General features: G+C 35.4%; 1 protein-coding gene across 1 annotated transcript in view; it reads right to left on the bottom strand.

Annotated features, from left to right (window-relative positions):
• Positions 1-17,056, bottom strand: part of LOC150097985 (apoptotic protease-activating factor 1-like) — a 313,888-nt gene that overhangs the window by 33,767 nt on the left and 263,065 nt on the right. Inside the window, exon 12 of the mRNA XM_090406652.1 lies at positions 14,971-15,090. Coding sequence (XP_090262778.1) covers positions 14,971-15,090 — 120 coding nt within the window. The remainder of the gene's footprint in view (positions 1-14,970; positions 15,091-17,056) is intronic.

Below are 17,056 nucleotides of genomic sequence, written 5' to 3'. Positions count from 1 at the left end.
CTTATAGCATATTGTAATTTACTCAGGCCAACATTATTAAATTAATTTGTGCTGATTTTCAATGATCACCAAAAATTTATAATATTATTACAAGTACTTATGAATGAATGCACTTTTTCTAGTGTGTGCTGGTAGTTTTCCCCTCCTTTTGTACATCCTGGAGATCACTTTGTAGGCTGGAGGTTGATGAATCACTATCTGTTGCATCACAAACAGTTTCAATAAGAGATTTCTTAACATCAAAATTAAACAAAGTCCCTTGTCTCTTATTCATATTAAAATTTAAATCTGTAGGCCTATTACTTTTAAAAAATCAAGGCACTATGGTTTTGAAACATGCACTCTCACCCTACAATATGAACTTGTGAAGAAAGTATTCATTATTACTAGATTTGAGAACCGGATACAGACTCCCTTCATCTTCAATTTCAGTGGAAAAATTTTCTTTATACTGCCTTGCTGACTGGTCACTAACATTTGCAACACAGATGTTATTTCGTTTAGTTTTGAGAACAGAGGATATGCTGCCAATTGTTGTAATCAGCTTGCAGGAAATTTTTTATGACCGGTCATAAACAGCGGTATTCCCTTTCCTGAATTTTGAAAGATTTTGATGTGTGAAAATTAATGATAATTCATGAATATTTCCATGTTTAAACATATGTGGCTTGGTCACCGACATTGCAACACAAATGTTATTTCGTTCGATTTTGAGAACAGAGGATACGCCGCCCATTGTTGTAATCAGCGTGCAGGCAATTTTTATGACTGTCATAAACAGCAGTATTCCTTTTCCCAAATTACTTCCATGTTTAAAAATACACAGCTTGGTCAGTGACATCACGGAACACTTATTATGGAGTGTTCTTATTATAGAGTAGGATATGGAAAGAAATTATATAAACATTAAAATGTCCAAATCTGTAAGAATTGTGGAGGCCTCAGAACTTTTTTCTACAGCACTGTTGGTATAAAATTCATTTCTTATATCCAATAAAGACACTGAACATGGAAGTAAGCTACTTCAAGAATGATTTGAAAAAGTAGAGAAAATTGACAGCACAAGAGCATATTGCAGTTATGTTTCAGTTGATAAGAAAAATGTTTTGCCTGTTGTCTTTACAATATCATCATCAAACTCCTGATATATACCCTCAACGGGTGTACAGGATATGATAGTACTACATGAAAAATTTACATTATTACTGACTTCCTATCTACAACTTTCCTCCAAATCAGTCTATTACCTGTCAAGAATCTAACATTATCAGATCTTATATTTCTATCTTCTAAGGCACTTTTTACTGTATCAATCCACCAATATCTTGGTCTTCCTCTGGGTCTTTTTCCTGCCAACCTGGCAGAGAACACTTGTTTTGCTAATCTTTCCTCTCCCATTCTGTTTAACTGACCATACCACCTGAGATTAGCTCTGCTAACACATTCCTGAATGCTAACAATGCAAGTTCTTTCCTAATATCCTCATTTTTAATGTGATATTACCATTGATGCCATCTGTTGACTTCCCTAATCTTTCTCAGAACTCTCATATCTGTAGCCTCCAGTCTTTGATCAAGTGTTTATTTCTAACCCAACTCTCACATCCACAAGATGAAACTGATTTGAACACTGTCTTGTAACAGTTTGTTACATAAACTAGCTGTTACAAGAGAGATTCAGTTGACTTTGCTGATCTTGCTGTCTGTTTCCAACTTCAAATATTCACGTTATAAAAAATTATCTTCATCACTATCAATAAACTACAAAATATAATAAAACATAGAACCACAATAGTTCCAACTGACGTGTGGCTATGGCAGCATATTGTTTATAAGTTTAACTGCCAGTCAGGATGCAATACTTGTAATATTATATTCGCCATTCATTCCATAAATTCATGCTTAACCAAACATTATTGAGATTGCAATATTTCCATACCAGATTACTTAATTTCCACTATCAAGAAAAACACACCAGCAACAGCAAAAATTCCATAACTAAGATATCCTTACATGCACTACAATCCAAAACACCCCCCTGAAATTGAGAATGTTAACATTATTGATTGAAAGAAAAACAATCAAACTATGTTGTTTTGAATAAAACACTTGAAATTTGGGTCACCATTATTGATTTTGCAAAGAAAACAGAATCAAACTATGTTGTTTTGAATATATAACAATAACTGCTCAATACACCATAAACACAAAAAAGATCCTCCCGACTCGCATCCTTGTGGCAATTAAACAAAATAACTTCCCACAACTCTCAAACCAACCATACTCCTCAGTACTTTTGAATCAGCCTAACTACTATTAATATTTTGTCTCATAAACCATGCAGAAAGCTGATAGTTTTCTCTGTCTTACATCTGATGACATTTTTAATGATCCCAGTGTTAAGGCTTAAGTGCAAGGAGGGCATCATTGTAAGGTTGTGAGGTATAAACAGCACTGGAAAAGTATTAAAAAATGTTTTTAATTCTTCCAAGATTTCTTTTCAGAGCTGACACCTAAGAAAGAATATTGGTGACATTAATACCAATGTTATTAGCTATTTAGGGCACCAACTTTCCTCAGTTGTCACCTCTGAAAAAAAAAATCTATCTTCTGGCCAACTTGCTAGCAACAAGTATAACATCATCTGCATAAAGTAATGAGCTGAGATTTACATTTCCAATTTCGATATCAGGTTTTATACCACTTCATAATGTGATCCATATAGATAATGAATAACAGCGTGGATAATGTATATCATTGTCTGACACTAGATTTAACATAAAACCATCTTCCTATACTTCCTTCAATTCCAACTGCTGGCTTACAACTCAAATAAAGACTAAATATTGCTTGATATAATGCCCCATTGACACCATATAACTCTAGTGTTTTGAATAGCTTTTTCTCTCAACACCTTTTCATGTGCCTTTTGCAGATCTGCAAAACTTAAATAAAGATCCTTGTTATATCCCATGATTTCTCAACTATTTGTCGTAAAGTAAAAATCTGATACTGACAGCCTCTATTTAGCCTGAATCCAGCTTGTTCTTCACCAAGCTTCTCTTCCACAATCCTTCTGAACCGTTTCTCAAGTATACTTGTATAAATCTTACCAGGAACACTCAGTAATGAAATACCACCAATTCTCGCATTCAGTTTTATTTCTCTTTTTATATATGGGTACTATGAGAGCTCTACTCCAATCATCTGGAATTCGTCCCTCTGTCCAGGCCATCTGAACTATGCAGTGCAGCCACTGTAAGACTTTTATAGCTCCATACTTGAGTATTTCTGGTCGTATATCATCTACTCCTGCTGCCTTTCCACATTTCAGGTTTTTGATGGCTTTTTCCACTTCAAGTATGGATATGTATTCCTGACTGCATGTCTGGTCGGTGTTTTTTTTACCACTTTTCTGTCATCACTGCATGTTTCTTTTAGCAATTTTTCAAAGTAATTGCTCCACACCTCAAGGATATTTTTTTTCTTACTGAGATAAAGAGCCAATAGGCTTCATTTTGGCAAAGTAAAATTATTTAAATTAAGTTAATAAAATTATTCAAAAATACTAAGGACCATAATAGGCGCTTACTCCACCTTTACTACAAGTTGACCCAGCATATACCACCTGTTGGCTTACGCTTGGACTTGCTGAACTTTTATAGTTTTCGATATTCGGCATGAAACTCTTAGAATAGATTTTCTATCTTTCAGTTTCTTATTCGGCTAAGAAATAATGTTGGATTCAATATCTACTTAATTTGAATCTTTTTCTCCTGTTTTCATGTTACCTTTACCATCTCTAATTCCTTTTACAGCATTCTTTCCTCTATTTCTGAGCTTCTTCTTCAACAACCTCCAGGATATCTTGCCACCTTCTTGATATTTATTTTCTATGTTCTTACCAAAGTCTTCCTGTGACTTTTGTTTAGCTTTCTTACATTTGTCTCTGAGTCCTCTAAGAGCACAAACCGACTTATTTGCCAGGAACTTTTGATATGCTTTCTTCTTTTCCTTCACTGTCTCTTTAACTTCCTGTGTCCACCATGGAGTTCTGATATTTTTATCCTTGCAGACAACCTCACCACATGCCTCTCTGGCTGAATCAATCAGTGTTTTCTTTCAAGCCATCGAGATTCAGGGCTTGCCACTGAATCTCGATGGCTTGATTCTGTTCTCAAACTCCTTCATTTTTTCTTCAATAATCTTTGTGTATTTTAGTCTACAGTTCACATCTGAGAGCTGCTCAACTTTTATCACTTTAAAACTTTCTTACCTGTTCTTCTTTTCAATATGAAATTCAATTTTATCCTGCTTAAGACTAAATGGTGATCACTTCCAATTTCAAATCTTCTGTACACTCTAGTGTCCTGCACCAGGGAGAAAATATCCCTATCAACAATAACGTACTTAATGAGACTTTTATTATTCCTTGCCTCTTCCCTCCATGTGAATTTGTGCACATTTTTATGTTGGAACATTGTGTTAGTAACAACCAGTCCGTGTCCTGAGCAGAAATCCAACAGGTATTTGCCATTATTATTAGGTTTGCTCTTTTCTGCAAATTTTCCCTAAAATATTTTTGTGTGTCTGACAATCATTTCCTACTCTGCTATTTAGATCCCCAACTTTTCATTTTTGATTGTGTCAGTTGCTTTCTCTAAAGCCTCAAAAAATTCCTCAACTTCTATCTTAGTAGAACCTTCTGTGGGACAATAGGCACATAAATAATTCTCATTGTCCAGTTCCCCATTCTGATATTTGCTCACATCACTGTACTTGAGACTGCCTGCCATTCAAGAATATTAGCCTCGTTTTTAGTGTTGATTACTATGGCTACTCTTTCTATTCCTTGATTGTCATTGCCTGAATATAACATTTTGTATTTATTGTTCAGAAAGATTTCACCAGTTTTTGCCTTTTTTTTTTGTTTCAGTCATCCCTATTATGCTGATCTGGTATTTATCCAATTCCTCAGCTAGCTTCATTTTTTTTTGCCATTCAGGCTTCTTATGTTGATAGTACCGATCTTGAACTCTGGTGATGTTGAGTTGAAGTGGGTTTTAGGATTTGTTCCAGTAGCTGACTTTTCGCTGTTTGCCCTGGTTCCCTGGTGAAAACAATGGGGACCTTGTTTAATTGGGCAACGTCCCAGGCTGTATGTAATTCTCATGTTGTACTATCATTTTATATTTTGGTTTAAGCCAATAAGAATACAATTTGGTCAGCTAAATCCCAAATTGCCAGCCCATCCTTGTTTGTTCAGTATCCAGGGAGATACCCAACAGGTTGGACCATGAGAAGGTGAGGATTGGTCATTAGGTTAGAAGCCCTGGTCGGTTCTCTGCATTCCTTTAAAGGCTATGTGGAGTTCTCCTCTCAGTTATATAGCTTTTACCCTTAAGCACCCCACAAATTAAAACTAATTTGTGGGGTGCTTACCATAGAATGGATGCTAAAATTGACAACTAGATCATATCCTTTGGAAAAATGCATTTTTAAATGATGAGTAACAGTATTTTTATTACCTAGCTAAGTACAACTGGTTAAAATAAAACAAAATTTTATAAGAACTTCCAAGTTTTTTTTCAAGTCACAAATTTTTTTCTTTTTGTTACCATTTTATTCGATGTAAGTAGACCATAAGTTGTTCATATGATGTAAGTTATTTCTTAGGGAAGTTTAGGATACACCACTCCAAATGTGAGAACAATAGCCTAAGGCTGGAAGAATCTCTAATTCATAAAGTGTTAGGGGGTTATGCAGGCAAGAAGTAGTGTTTTGAACAAATAAGAATAAATTGCTGACCTTGTTGGCTGAGTGGTTAGTGTATCCGCTCTCCAGCCAAAGGTTGCAGGTTCAAATCCTGCCATGGACATGGATGTTTGTGATTGTCTGTGAAAAAAATACTAGTGCTGGTGGTTGGCAGTAGATGGCATTGGTGTAGTTGCAGTTCATTGTAGTTGGTGGAATGAGTGGCACAGACAGAGAGTTGTAGAGTAGGTGCCCTCCCTCGATGAGTTTTTGGACTCCCTGCAGATGTCACGTAATAATAATATTATTTTTTTTTTTTTTGGAAGCTGAGAATGCTACATATGTGATGGTTTTACTGTATCAATCCATGTAGATTGCATTAAGATATGCTGAAAAAGTCAACCCAAAGAAGAGAAACTTTATCTTGACTGGAGATTAGAATATTATCAAATGTAAGAGGAACTGAAGACAGGAATTCACATGATTACAGTATTGGATTCACCAGATTACGTTCACATCACTTGAGAACAGTGAGGAGATCAATGGCTACGACAATGCTTATGGCAGACATTGAAACCTGAATCATTTGAGTAATATAATAATTTTTCTCAAATGAAGAAGGGAATGGCATCATTCCCCTTCTTCATTTGAATATCAGTAAAACTATGATAGAATTTAAGGTTTATTATTATTTGGCATACGATAATATAATGACAGTAAGGAGGCTTACGTGAGCAGATATATCATCATCTTATTAAACCAATATATTTGAAGCTAGTGAGAGAAGATCATTATGTACATAAGGAAGAATTCTGTAGGTGAAGGCAAAGAATGCTAGGATACCTCAGCACTGATAGAGAAATCTGATGAGAGGGAAACTGACATGATACACAATTAATGAGCAGAGAAAGCTAGCAATCCAATCGCATTGGCAGAAGGAGATCAAAGCAGAAGCTTGCTATACCAGATGCAATCCTTGGAGATATCAAGAAGAACTATGCAAGTTTCTGTAAACTTTTTTATGTCTTGTGCCCAAAGCTGGATAATGTTAGCTAGAAAATCTGCTATGAAAGGAGATCCACTATTTAGTGGATCTCCAGACTGCAGAGAAGTTGGTAGTTAATGAAATTCTTCATTACTTTCAAAAGTGCTAGACTATTATCTCCATTTTAGAGACAGGATGGATAAAGGCTTGGTTCCATACTGCTGAATAGAGGCCAAATGAGTATCACAGCTTGTATAAATTACGCAATACAGGACGAGTGATAATTCTGGAATGCACATGTCATCATCAAATTCCTGGCATGTATCCTTGGGGGGGGGGTACAGAATATTATGATAGAACTATATGAAAAAGTTTCACTCTTACTAACTTCCTATTGACAGTTTTCCTCCAAATTATTCTGTTATCTGCCAAGACTCCAATATTATCAGATCTCATATTTCTCTTTTCTAAGGAATGTTTTACTGTATCAATTTATGCAGATCTTGGTCCTCCTCTGGGTCTTTTTCCAAGCACTCTGGCAACAAACACTTCTTTTGCTAACCTTTCCTCTTCCATTTTGTTAGAGATTAGCTCTGCTATCATATTCCTGAATGTTAACAATGTCACGTTCTTTCCTAATATCCTCATTTTTAGCCATCCTGGTTGGCCAAGAGGTTAGCGTATCTGATCTCCGGCCAAAAGGCTGTGGGTTCGAATCCTGCCATGGGCATGGATGTTTGTGATTGTCTGTGAAAATAATAGTGGTGGTAGTGGGCAGTAGATGGCATTGGTGTATATGATGATGATAGTTGCTGTTCATTGTAGTTAATGGATTGAATTGTGGAGACAGAGAGTTGTAGAGTAGGTGCCCTCCCTTGATGAGTCTTTGGACTTCCTGGAGGTTTCATGTAATAATAATAATAACAATTTATAATATGATACCATCTGCTCATCTCTCTAATCTTTCTCAGAACTCTCATATCTGTGTCTCCAGTCTTTGATGAAGTGCTTTATTTCTAACCCTCCTCTCAGATCTATAAGTTAAAATTGGTTTGAACACTGTCTTATATACAACTAATTTAATGTTTCGACTAATTTCTTCCTTATTCCACATAAATTTATTCAGTTGACTTCTTACCATATTAGCTTTGCTAATTCTACTATCTATTTCCATATTTAATTTGTCATCATCATCATTAAAAATTGTGCCTAAATACATGAAACATTTTACTTCTTCTATACTGTCTCGTGCAGCATGCAGTTGGTGCTTTCAATGTTACTGCCTATTTTCATCAAACAGCACATACATTAGAGGGATACTACCAAGAACAAGGGAATTATTAGTATCAAGATTATTAAGAGTTTTTGATGCTCGTCTGTAAAAAGATAAGAGGAAGTGTGCTCTGAGTAGTTCATTGTTTAGTAGATGGAAATTTGCACCTTTTCTATACAAGAGTTGAAGGAAAAGACTGACAAAAATAGATCTGCCTATTCTTTGATGTTACCATGGTACCATCACAATGATGGATGGGGGGGGGGGAATGGAAACAAGAAAGGCAGTAGCTGATTAGTGTTGATGAAAGTAATGCCTGATGGTAGTAGCTGAGCAGGTAACAAGCTTTGTGCACTTGGCTCTTACAGAGTCTATTCTGGATATGTTGAAGATGTTTTTATCCTTTAAGTTTGAAGATGGTGTCATAGGCTGAACTGCTAAATAAACAACGAATTTTTATATCAGATAGCTATGGCACACTTGTTGGAGAATCAAGGCTTGGATATGGGTAGGAATTTTGATGGAGCAGAGAATGATAGTCCTCATTCCACTATGGATCATTTGGTTGGGACGTGTGCTTAGCAAAAACAGTAATCAAACCATGGAAAAGAGGCATAAAATCCTGGAGTTCATCTCAATTGGACATACAGTGCTATGACACATAGCTGAAACTGGGTGGGAGAAGGTCAATCTGTAAAAAAGGAAATATAGACAAGGTCATGGTCAGAGTTGATCAGAAATCAAATATCAACAGTGTATCTGCAGACAGAGCTCATTAAGAAAAGGTCCAGATGTTGGGAAAATGATAAGCACTATTCAATATTCTGGTTGGTGGGTAAACAATTTGTGTTAGATCATTAATCTATAGCAAATAGTTGAAACTCTTTCCCGCTTGATCTGTAAAGTTAAAGGAAAGTCAGTTCGAATTATGAACACTGAGGTCTCTGAACACGATGCCATTTCATATTTTGGGTAATCAGATTGTATGCAATTAACTTTCAGAGATAAATAATCAAAGAGGTCAGTATGGTTGTATGAATTTGAGGAGTGGTAAAGACAGCAAGTGAAGCAAGAAAATCTTGGGCCAGAGAAGACTTTATATAAGGGATTTAAGGCAACTTTTTTTTTTTTAGTAACCTTTGGCATAGAATGTCAGACATGAGAAAAGCATGTATTTTTATGAGTTATTCCTTTAACTCAGCTCGAAAACAGAGGATAATGTTGTTTTTGAAAATTATGGAGACAACTACCGTGTTTGAATAAAAACTTTAGTTTAATATAACTAAAATCTACATTCGACATTTCAACCTTTATGTCAAGGTCATCTTCTGGAGCATACAACTATACACAGAAAACAAGCTACACTATAATCAAACTAGTTTGTTACAGACACTGACCAATCGCTACAACAATTGTTGGCCTAACCTCTGGTGAAAAAAAAGAAAAAAAAAATTATACATCAACGCTAGAGTCCTATTATTAGTGTTATCTGTTGGTTGTAGAAATACATTGGGCACAACAACAAGTATTTATCTATATTAACATCATGTACATTCCAGCCAGTTGGTATGGAATGGTTTCTAATACTAGCTGAAGATTGGCTAGAGTCCTGACTTATGCTGGATCTTATATATTAGGTAGGCTGAATGTGTGCCATCCAGATCCTTGGAATTTTCATGCCATCTTTATTGCTGATATTTGGGTGGTTTATCAGGATTTCGCAGGCTTCCTTAAATTTCCTTTTGTACCAAGTTTTTGTGCAGTGTAAAGAGCGGGTGCTTTTCCAGTTGATTTGGTGTAAGGTGTTCAGTGCATGGTCTGAGAGGCCTGTTAAATAACACATTAAATATAACCATAATGGTTATATTTAATGTGTTCTTTCTTGCGTATAGGGATTGTCCGTCCTGTTTCACCAATGTACGGTAAGTTACAGGTGCAGCGGATGCAATAGACTCCAGGATGTGCTAATGGGAGGAGAGGATCCTTAGAGGAGTTGAATATGGTTTTACGTTTAGTGGGTGGTTTAATGGTGGCATTGAAGTTATAATGTTGTAGGATTCTGTTGATTTTTTTGTGATAACCCTTTAATGTATGGGATGGCTATGGTTTTACTGTAATCTAGATTCGTTTTTGATGTTGTTTTATGGAGTATTTTATTAATAGTATTTTTGTTATAGCCATTATTTATGAATGTGTCACTGATGATTTTTAGTTCTTGTTTCAGGGTTTGCTGGTTAGAGCAAATTGTTGTAGTTCTGTTTTAAAGGGTGTTAATGACTCCATATTTTTGCGATGGGCGGTGGTATGAATTAGCATGTATGTATTGGCCAGTGTGTGTCGGTTTTTGGTAGACTGTAAAGAATAGACTGCCTGAAGGAAGACGTGTGACTAGGAACGGGAGCGAATTTTGGTTTTCGATTTCGATGGTAAATTGTATGTGTTTGTGTTGTTTGTTCAGGTGGCTAAGGAACGTGTTTAGCATTTGTCGCCCGTGCGGCCAGATCGTGAACACGTCGTCAACGTATCTAAGCCAGACTGTCGGTCTTAGCTTGGCGGAATCAAGAGCCCTTTGCTCAAAGGTTTCCATGTAGAAGTTTGCGATTGATGGGGACATTAGTGAAAAGGGCAGAAACGTCGAAACTGACTAATAAGTCGTCTTATTAAAAGAAGGTACAGCCATGGGCTCACCACTATCCCCCCCCCCCCCCCAATCGCTAACTTCTACATGGAAACCTTTGAGCAAAGGGTTCTTTGATTCCGCCACACTAAGACCGACAGTCTGGCTTAGATACGTTGATGACGTGTTCGCGATCTGGCCGCATGGGCGACAAACACTAAACACATTCCTTAGTTACCTGAACAAACAACACGAATGCATACAATTTACCATTGAAATCGAAAACCAAAATTCGCTCCCGTTCCTAGACACACTAGTCACACGTCTTTCTTCAGGCAGTCAATCCATCATGGTCTACCGAAAACCGACACACACTGGTCAATACATACTGTTGTGGAGGTGGGGGTCTTTTTTTTCTTCTTTTTTGTTTTATTATTTATTAGTAATTTCTTATCTTTACTAATGTCAATTCTATCGCGTATGTCTCTATGTTGAATAGATTAGCGTTATTGTTATGCATTCCACATTAGTAATAATAAGCTAAGTCTTACACCGCGTTTCTTATATAATTTTCTTACTTAGCTTAACCTTTAGGGCCACCAGAAAATTATCCGTTCCCTGAGTTCTACATATTATCCTGATTACTCAAACAAATTTATTTTTTTACTGTGCCAGCTTGATCCTTAAAGTTAGGGATAGACAATACCTTTAGGTTAATTGCAGAATCTCAGGTGTTTCTAGCAATATAATTTAATTTCCTAGAGACTTGGAATCTCTGGCATAATCTTATTCTTGTTTGCAGTCGTGCTCTTACTTTCACTTTGGGTATTCCCACACATTCACACGTACTCAGGGTTCGATTTTTATGAAGGGTCAGAATCAGTCAACATGATCAGATACACATAAATTTAAAGAATCAAACATTTATTAAATCCAATTGATGGTACTACACAAATTAAATTGATTATAAAATTCTAAAGTTAAATCATTACCTCTCATTCACTCTCTCAGTCATTAATAAATTTCAGTATTTTACCTCAAAGTATCAGCAATTCAATGTCTCAATATCTCAACACATAATACACTTACGATTACAATTCATTATTAACACTAAGTTCAGAATATAAGCAAAATTTCAATATCTCAATGACTCAGAACATGTTACACTTTAAGTTTACAATTCATTTCACACATTAAATTCAGATTAAGTAAAACTCAATATTTCATTAACTCAGTATACGTTACACTAAAATTTACAATTCATTTTTCTGATTAAGGCACTTTAACACTCTTTTCGAATTCTCTCAGAACAATCATAACAGAATCTTTATCAGGTTGGAAGTTCCAAAAGTTCATCTCAAGAAAACAATCATTTATATTGAGATCTAAACCTTTCACTCTTTCTTCTAATACAATCTTAAATCCCACTTTCTTAAATGTAAGTCAATCTCAAAAAGGGCTAGAATAAGTGAGAGTACTTATCTAATTCTTTTGTCTTCGGTTCTTGCCGTCCTTCGTTTTCGAATCTGGATTTCTCGATATCAATGCCACGTGGGTTACACGCGCTCATTGAGCTGGACGCTATTCTTCTGCCTAGATTTTACGTAGTTGGACATCTTACTATGGCCTGCGATTTTATCTTGCCGACTCTACTGCGGTGACATACTGAACTCTGTCGAAAGTCAGCCCTCAAATATGAGAGCTGAGCCGCGAAGATTCCTTGAAGCACACAGAGAGAAAATTCAGGAACAAAAAAAAAAAAAAAAAAAAAAAAAAAAAAAAAAAAAAAAAAAAAAAACGGGGGGGGGGGGGGGGGGTCCTTCCATGTTATGGGTTATATACCATCTCCAAGAGCGCCACCATTTCGCATTTGAAATTTTCCATCGTTTCACCCACTGGTCTCCGTTCGGGTGACTACACCGATTTACATACGGGACTTCTTAGTTCGGAAACGTATGCGTCAGCGTGCTTTCTAAGATATACTGCCCTCAGGTATTTCTCCGATCTTACTGCATTTAGGGTGATCTTTGCCCTATGTCGTCGAATAGTTTGCATTCTTTCTTTGCATTATTTTGTTAATAATTCCCCTCTTATTCTGCCCTATTTTTATGCTATACACTCAGGTATAAGTTTCAAAATCCACAAATTCACAAAATTATCATACAGAAAGTAGTTACAAACAAAAAACACACTTTTTCTGCTAAAGGATAAGTATACAAATTTTGGTTTTATGTAAATTGTTAGATTCTGGAATGGTGACGTCAGGTCAATTCTGAAGTTGCCGATTTCAGATCTAACAATACATGCTAATTCATACCACCACCACCCATCACAAAAATATGGAGTCATTAACACCCTTAAAAACAGAACTACAACAATTTGCTCTAACCAGCAAGCCCTGAAACAAGAACTAAAAATCATCAGTGACACATTCATAAATAATGGCTATAACAAAAATACTATTAATAAAATACTCCATAAAACAACATCAAAAATGAATCTAGATTACAGTAAAACCATAGCCATCCCATACATTAAAGGGTTATCACGAAAAAAATCAACAGAATCCTACAACATTATAACTTCAATGCCACCATTAAACCACCCACTAAACGTAAAACCATATTCAACTCCTCTAAGGATCCTCTCCTCCCATTAGCACATCCTGGAGTCTATTGCATCCGCTGCACCTGTAACTTACCGTACATTGGTGAAACAGGACGGACAATCCCTATACGCAAGAAAGAACACATTAGACACATTAAATATAACCATTATGGTGAAACAGGCCTCTCAGACCACGCACTGAACACCTTACACCAAATCAACTGGATAAGCACCCGCTCCTTACACCGCACAAAAACCTGGTACAAAAAGAAATTTAAGGAAGCCTGCGAAATCCTGATAAACCACCCAAATATCAACGACAAAGATGGCATGAAAATTCCAAGGATCTGGATGGCACACATTCAGCCTACCTAATATATAAGATCCAGCATAAGTCAGGACTCTAGCCAATCTTCAGCTAGTATTAGAAACCATTCCATACCAACTGGCTGGAATGTACATGATGTTAATATAGATAGATACTTGTTGTTGTGCCCAATGTATTTCTACAACCAACAGATAACACTAATAATAAGACTCTAGCATTGATGTACAATTTTTTTTTCTTTTTTTTCACCAGAGGTCAGGCCAACAATTGTTGTAGCAGTTGGTCAGTGTCTGTAACAAACTAGTTTGATTGTAGTGTAGCATGTTTTCTGTGTATAGTTGTATGCTCCAGAAGATGATCTTGACATAAAGGTTGAAACATCGAATGTAGATTTTAGTTATATTAAACTAAAGTTTTTATTCAAACATGGTAGTCGTCTCCATAATTTTCAAAAATGCATTCGGATCACCGTGTAAGCTTAAAAGAAAAGAGATAATGTTGTTCTTTTTGTGTGTCTTTAATATGTTTTCTGTTTATGACTTTGTGTTTAGGTTGCTGTTGTAAGCCTGTGTTTTGTATATAGTAATGATTTATTTATGTATGGTTAATATCATATTTTTTCAAGACAAAAGCATAATCTGTAAGTGATATATAATGAACTTTATATATTCAGAGATATCATTATATATCACTTACAGGTTATGCTTTTGTCTCGAGACATCTATTATCAATCCAATTCTGGATGAAGGTTTTTTTTACAATACAATTTCAAAACTAGTCGGTCAATGGCTTTTCTTCTCTGTATTTCTTCTGCAAATCTGATGATTTCATCAATCCAACAAAATTTTGTTTGGTGTTGTGGTTTTCAGAGAAAGTGCTATCCAATCTAGTACTCTTTTCTTTGTTGTCAGTCTTCTCTTTAAGCAATATTCCAAGCCCACTTCCACTTAAGATGTTCAACTCTTTTCATTATATAAGAGATTCTGGTTTGAATTCTTATCCAAGTATTTCTTTTTCAATCCAGTCCTGAAATAATGCACACCTGTTTCTATACAACTGTTTTTTAAAAGTTATTTTTTAGTTACATTTAATGTCCACATTTTACAGCCATATGATGATACAGGGAGAATATACTTGTTAAATACTTTCCTTTTTTTAGACATAGCAGTAATTGGTTTTTGAATACTGACTGTAGTCATTCAAATGCTTTCCAGCCAAGCATCATTTGCCTTTTGATTCTTTTAGGACATTTTTATTGACAGATGTATTTACAATTAAAAAAAAATAAATTAATTAAACTGCATCACTTTATATATATAAATTCTGAAAGTTATGTTTATATAATATCTTTAAAAGTTTCAAGAAAATATGAACACATTATAGCAATATGTAGTATATGGATCTAACCTTTAGTGAACCATCATCAGAGCAAGAGAGAAGTTTCTTGTCACCACTGTACAACTTGCAGCTGGTGACTGAATCTTCATGTCCTTTGCAAAGTACATCGTATTTCCCCTCTTTCCATATCTTTCAAAAAATATAAGCATTAAATTCAGATTAATATTGACATTAAAATTATAGTTCAGTAAAATAATGTAAGGAACATCAAATAATTAACTCTCAGTTCAACTTTATTTTTTTCAAATTGTTTTAGGATCACTTAAAGCTGAAAACTAGATAACTGTGAGGTGATAGTCTCTAGATAACCTGCAAAAAAATGCTGAGAAATGACCACAGCTTTCATACCAATGTCCAATTCTCACCTTCCCATGATAGAGCATTCATTAAGTGTCAAGATGGCAACTTGGGTGTTAGCAAACAAATTAAATTCTAGACCAGCATAAACAAGACACACAATGCAACGATACAAAATAATCAGAGGTCATCCCAACTTGGATGTTGCCTGGTTCAATAAGGGTCACATTATTTCATATTATTTCTGATAAAGAGTGAAAAGTAAAATGATAGAAACACCTTAAACAGCAGAATTACTCAAGATAGGCAACATCATTATAAGAAGCATCAATAGAAAAGAGGAGGTGCAACTAGAAGAGGAATTTAGAAAAATATCTTTTCCTCTGCTTTTGTCTTACTATATGTAGTGTCAGCATGCATATATCAGTGTATAATGTACATTGTAATTTCCTTAAAAAGTATTGTTAGGAATAACCAATGTATATGCCTTACTACCAGAATTAGAGAAACACCAAGTTACAAACTGAGGTTAATGAGAGAAAAAAGCCAAAAAAAAAAAAAAAAAAGTCAGCTACTTCTCAATAATAATAATAAAATGATTTATTCAAGCAATAGAAAGCATGAAAAGGAAGCAATAGCTATAGCATCAAAATTTAAATACAAACAGCAAAACAAACTAAATGAATGACAGACAACTTCAAGTAAGGTGATGTGGGCAAATAAAAAAAGAGAAATTGTAAAATTTGACATACTTAAGCTTATGGATATACAATAAAATATCATGAAACAAAAAAAAAACAGCTGATTATTGTTGAAGACAAACAGCAAAACAAAAAATAAATTACAAACCTATAGCCTGAGAAATGACTGGGAAAATTTTTAAAAAAATGTAGGGTTAATATAATAATAAGTATAATAAATTGTGGATGGAATTCAAATAAAAATAGATCACTGGTGGACAGATGAACAATACCAAGCACAGCCCAGAAAGGTGACCAGTATGGTAAGGAAGGCAAAATCAGAGTATGAAAGGAAATTAGCAGTACAGCCAAATCTGGAAAGAGAAAGATGAACTGGAAGTGCATAGGATGTTACAGAACCTTGATGTGAACACAGTTGAAATGGGGATGTGGATAAGAGGGTGGTTGATGAGGAGGGAGGGGAGGGAGGGAAAGAGATACCAGAACAGTGTACTGTACCAGATTCACGAGTAAAATCCTGTAGAGGGCCTGTGACCAGTTGCATGCCACAGGACTCTGTACTTGGGTCACAATTTCATTTGTACATTAATGATGTAGGAAATGATGCAAGGGGAATTCAGTTGTTTGCTGATGATGCAGAACTGGGCACAATAGAGAAGTAGTCAGTAAAGATGATGCTAAAATTTTGCAGGATGATTTAAGTAGACTGGCAGTATGGGAAAAGGGGAACATGTCAGTTTGGTGCAGTAAAGTGTAAGGTTATGCATTTTTGGTTGGAACTGCAATCCAAGAAGAATACCAAGGAGTTTTTTCTCTATGTGGTGAGTAGGAGGAAAAATGATAGCGAACAGATTACCTTACTGGGTAGAGATGGGAATCAGGTGACCAAAATAGCTGACATAGGTCAGCTATTTAATGATCACTTTATTAGAGTGTTCCATTCTGGTACTACAGGCTTTATTCTTAAAAAAATGACTGGTGAAGTGTTAGAATTGAATGAAGAGGATGCATTCCAAATACTGAGTATGCTAAATGTCAATAAGGACATTTAAAAATATGTGGAATTTCACCACATGTTTTAAGGGAATCTGCTATGG

Source organism: Typopeltis vanoorti, chromosome 16 (assembly GCF_054136105.1).
Source record: "Typopeltis vanoorti isolate ZY-2024b chromosome 16, IOZ_Tvanoo_1.0, whole genome shotgun sequence".
Taxonomy (NCBI): Eukaryota; Metazoa; Arthropoda; class Arachnida; order Uropygi; family Thelyphonidae; genus Typopeltis; species Typopeltis vanoorti.
This window is presented reverse-complemented; position numbering and strand designations above follow the sequence as displayed.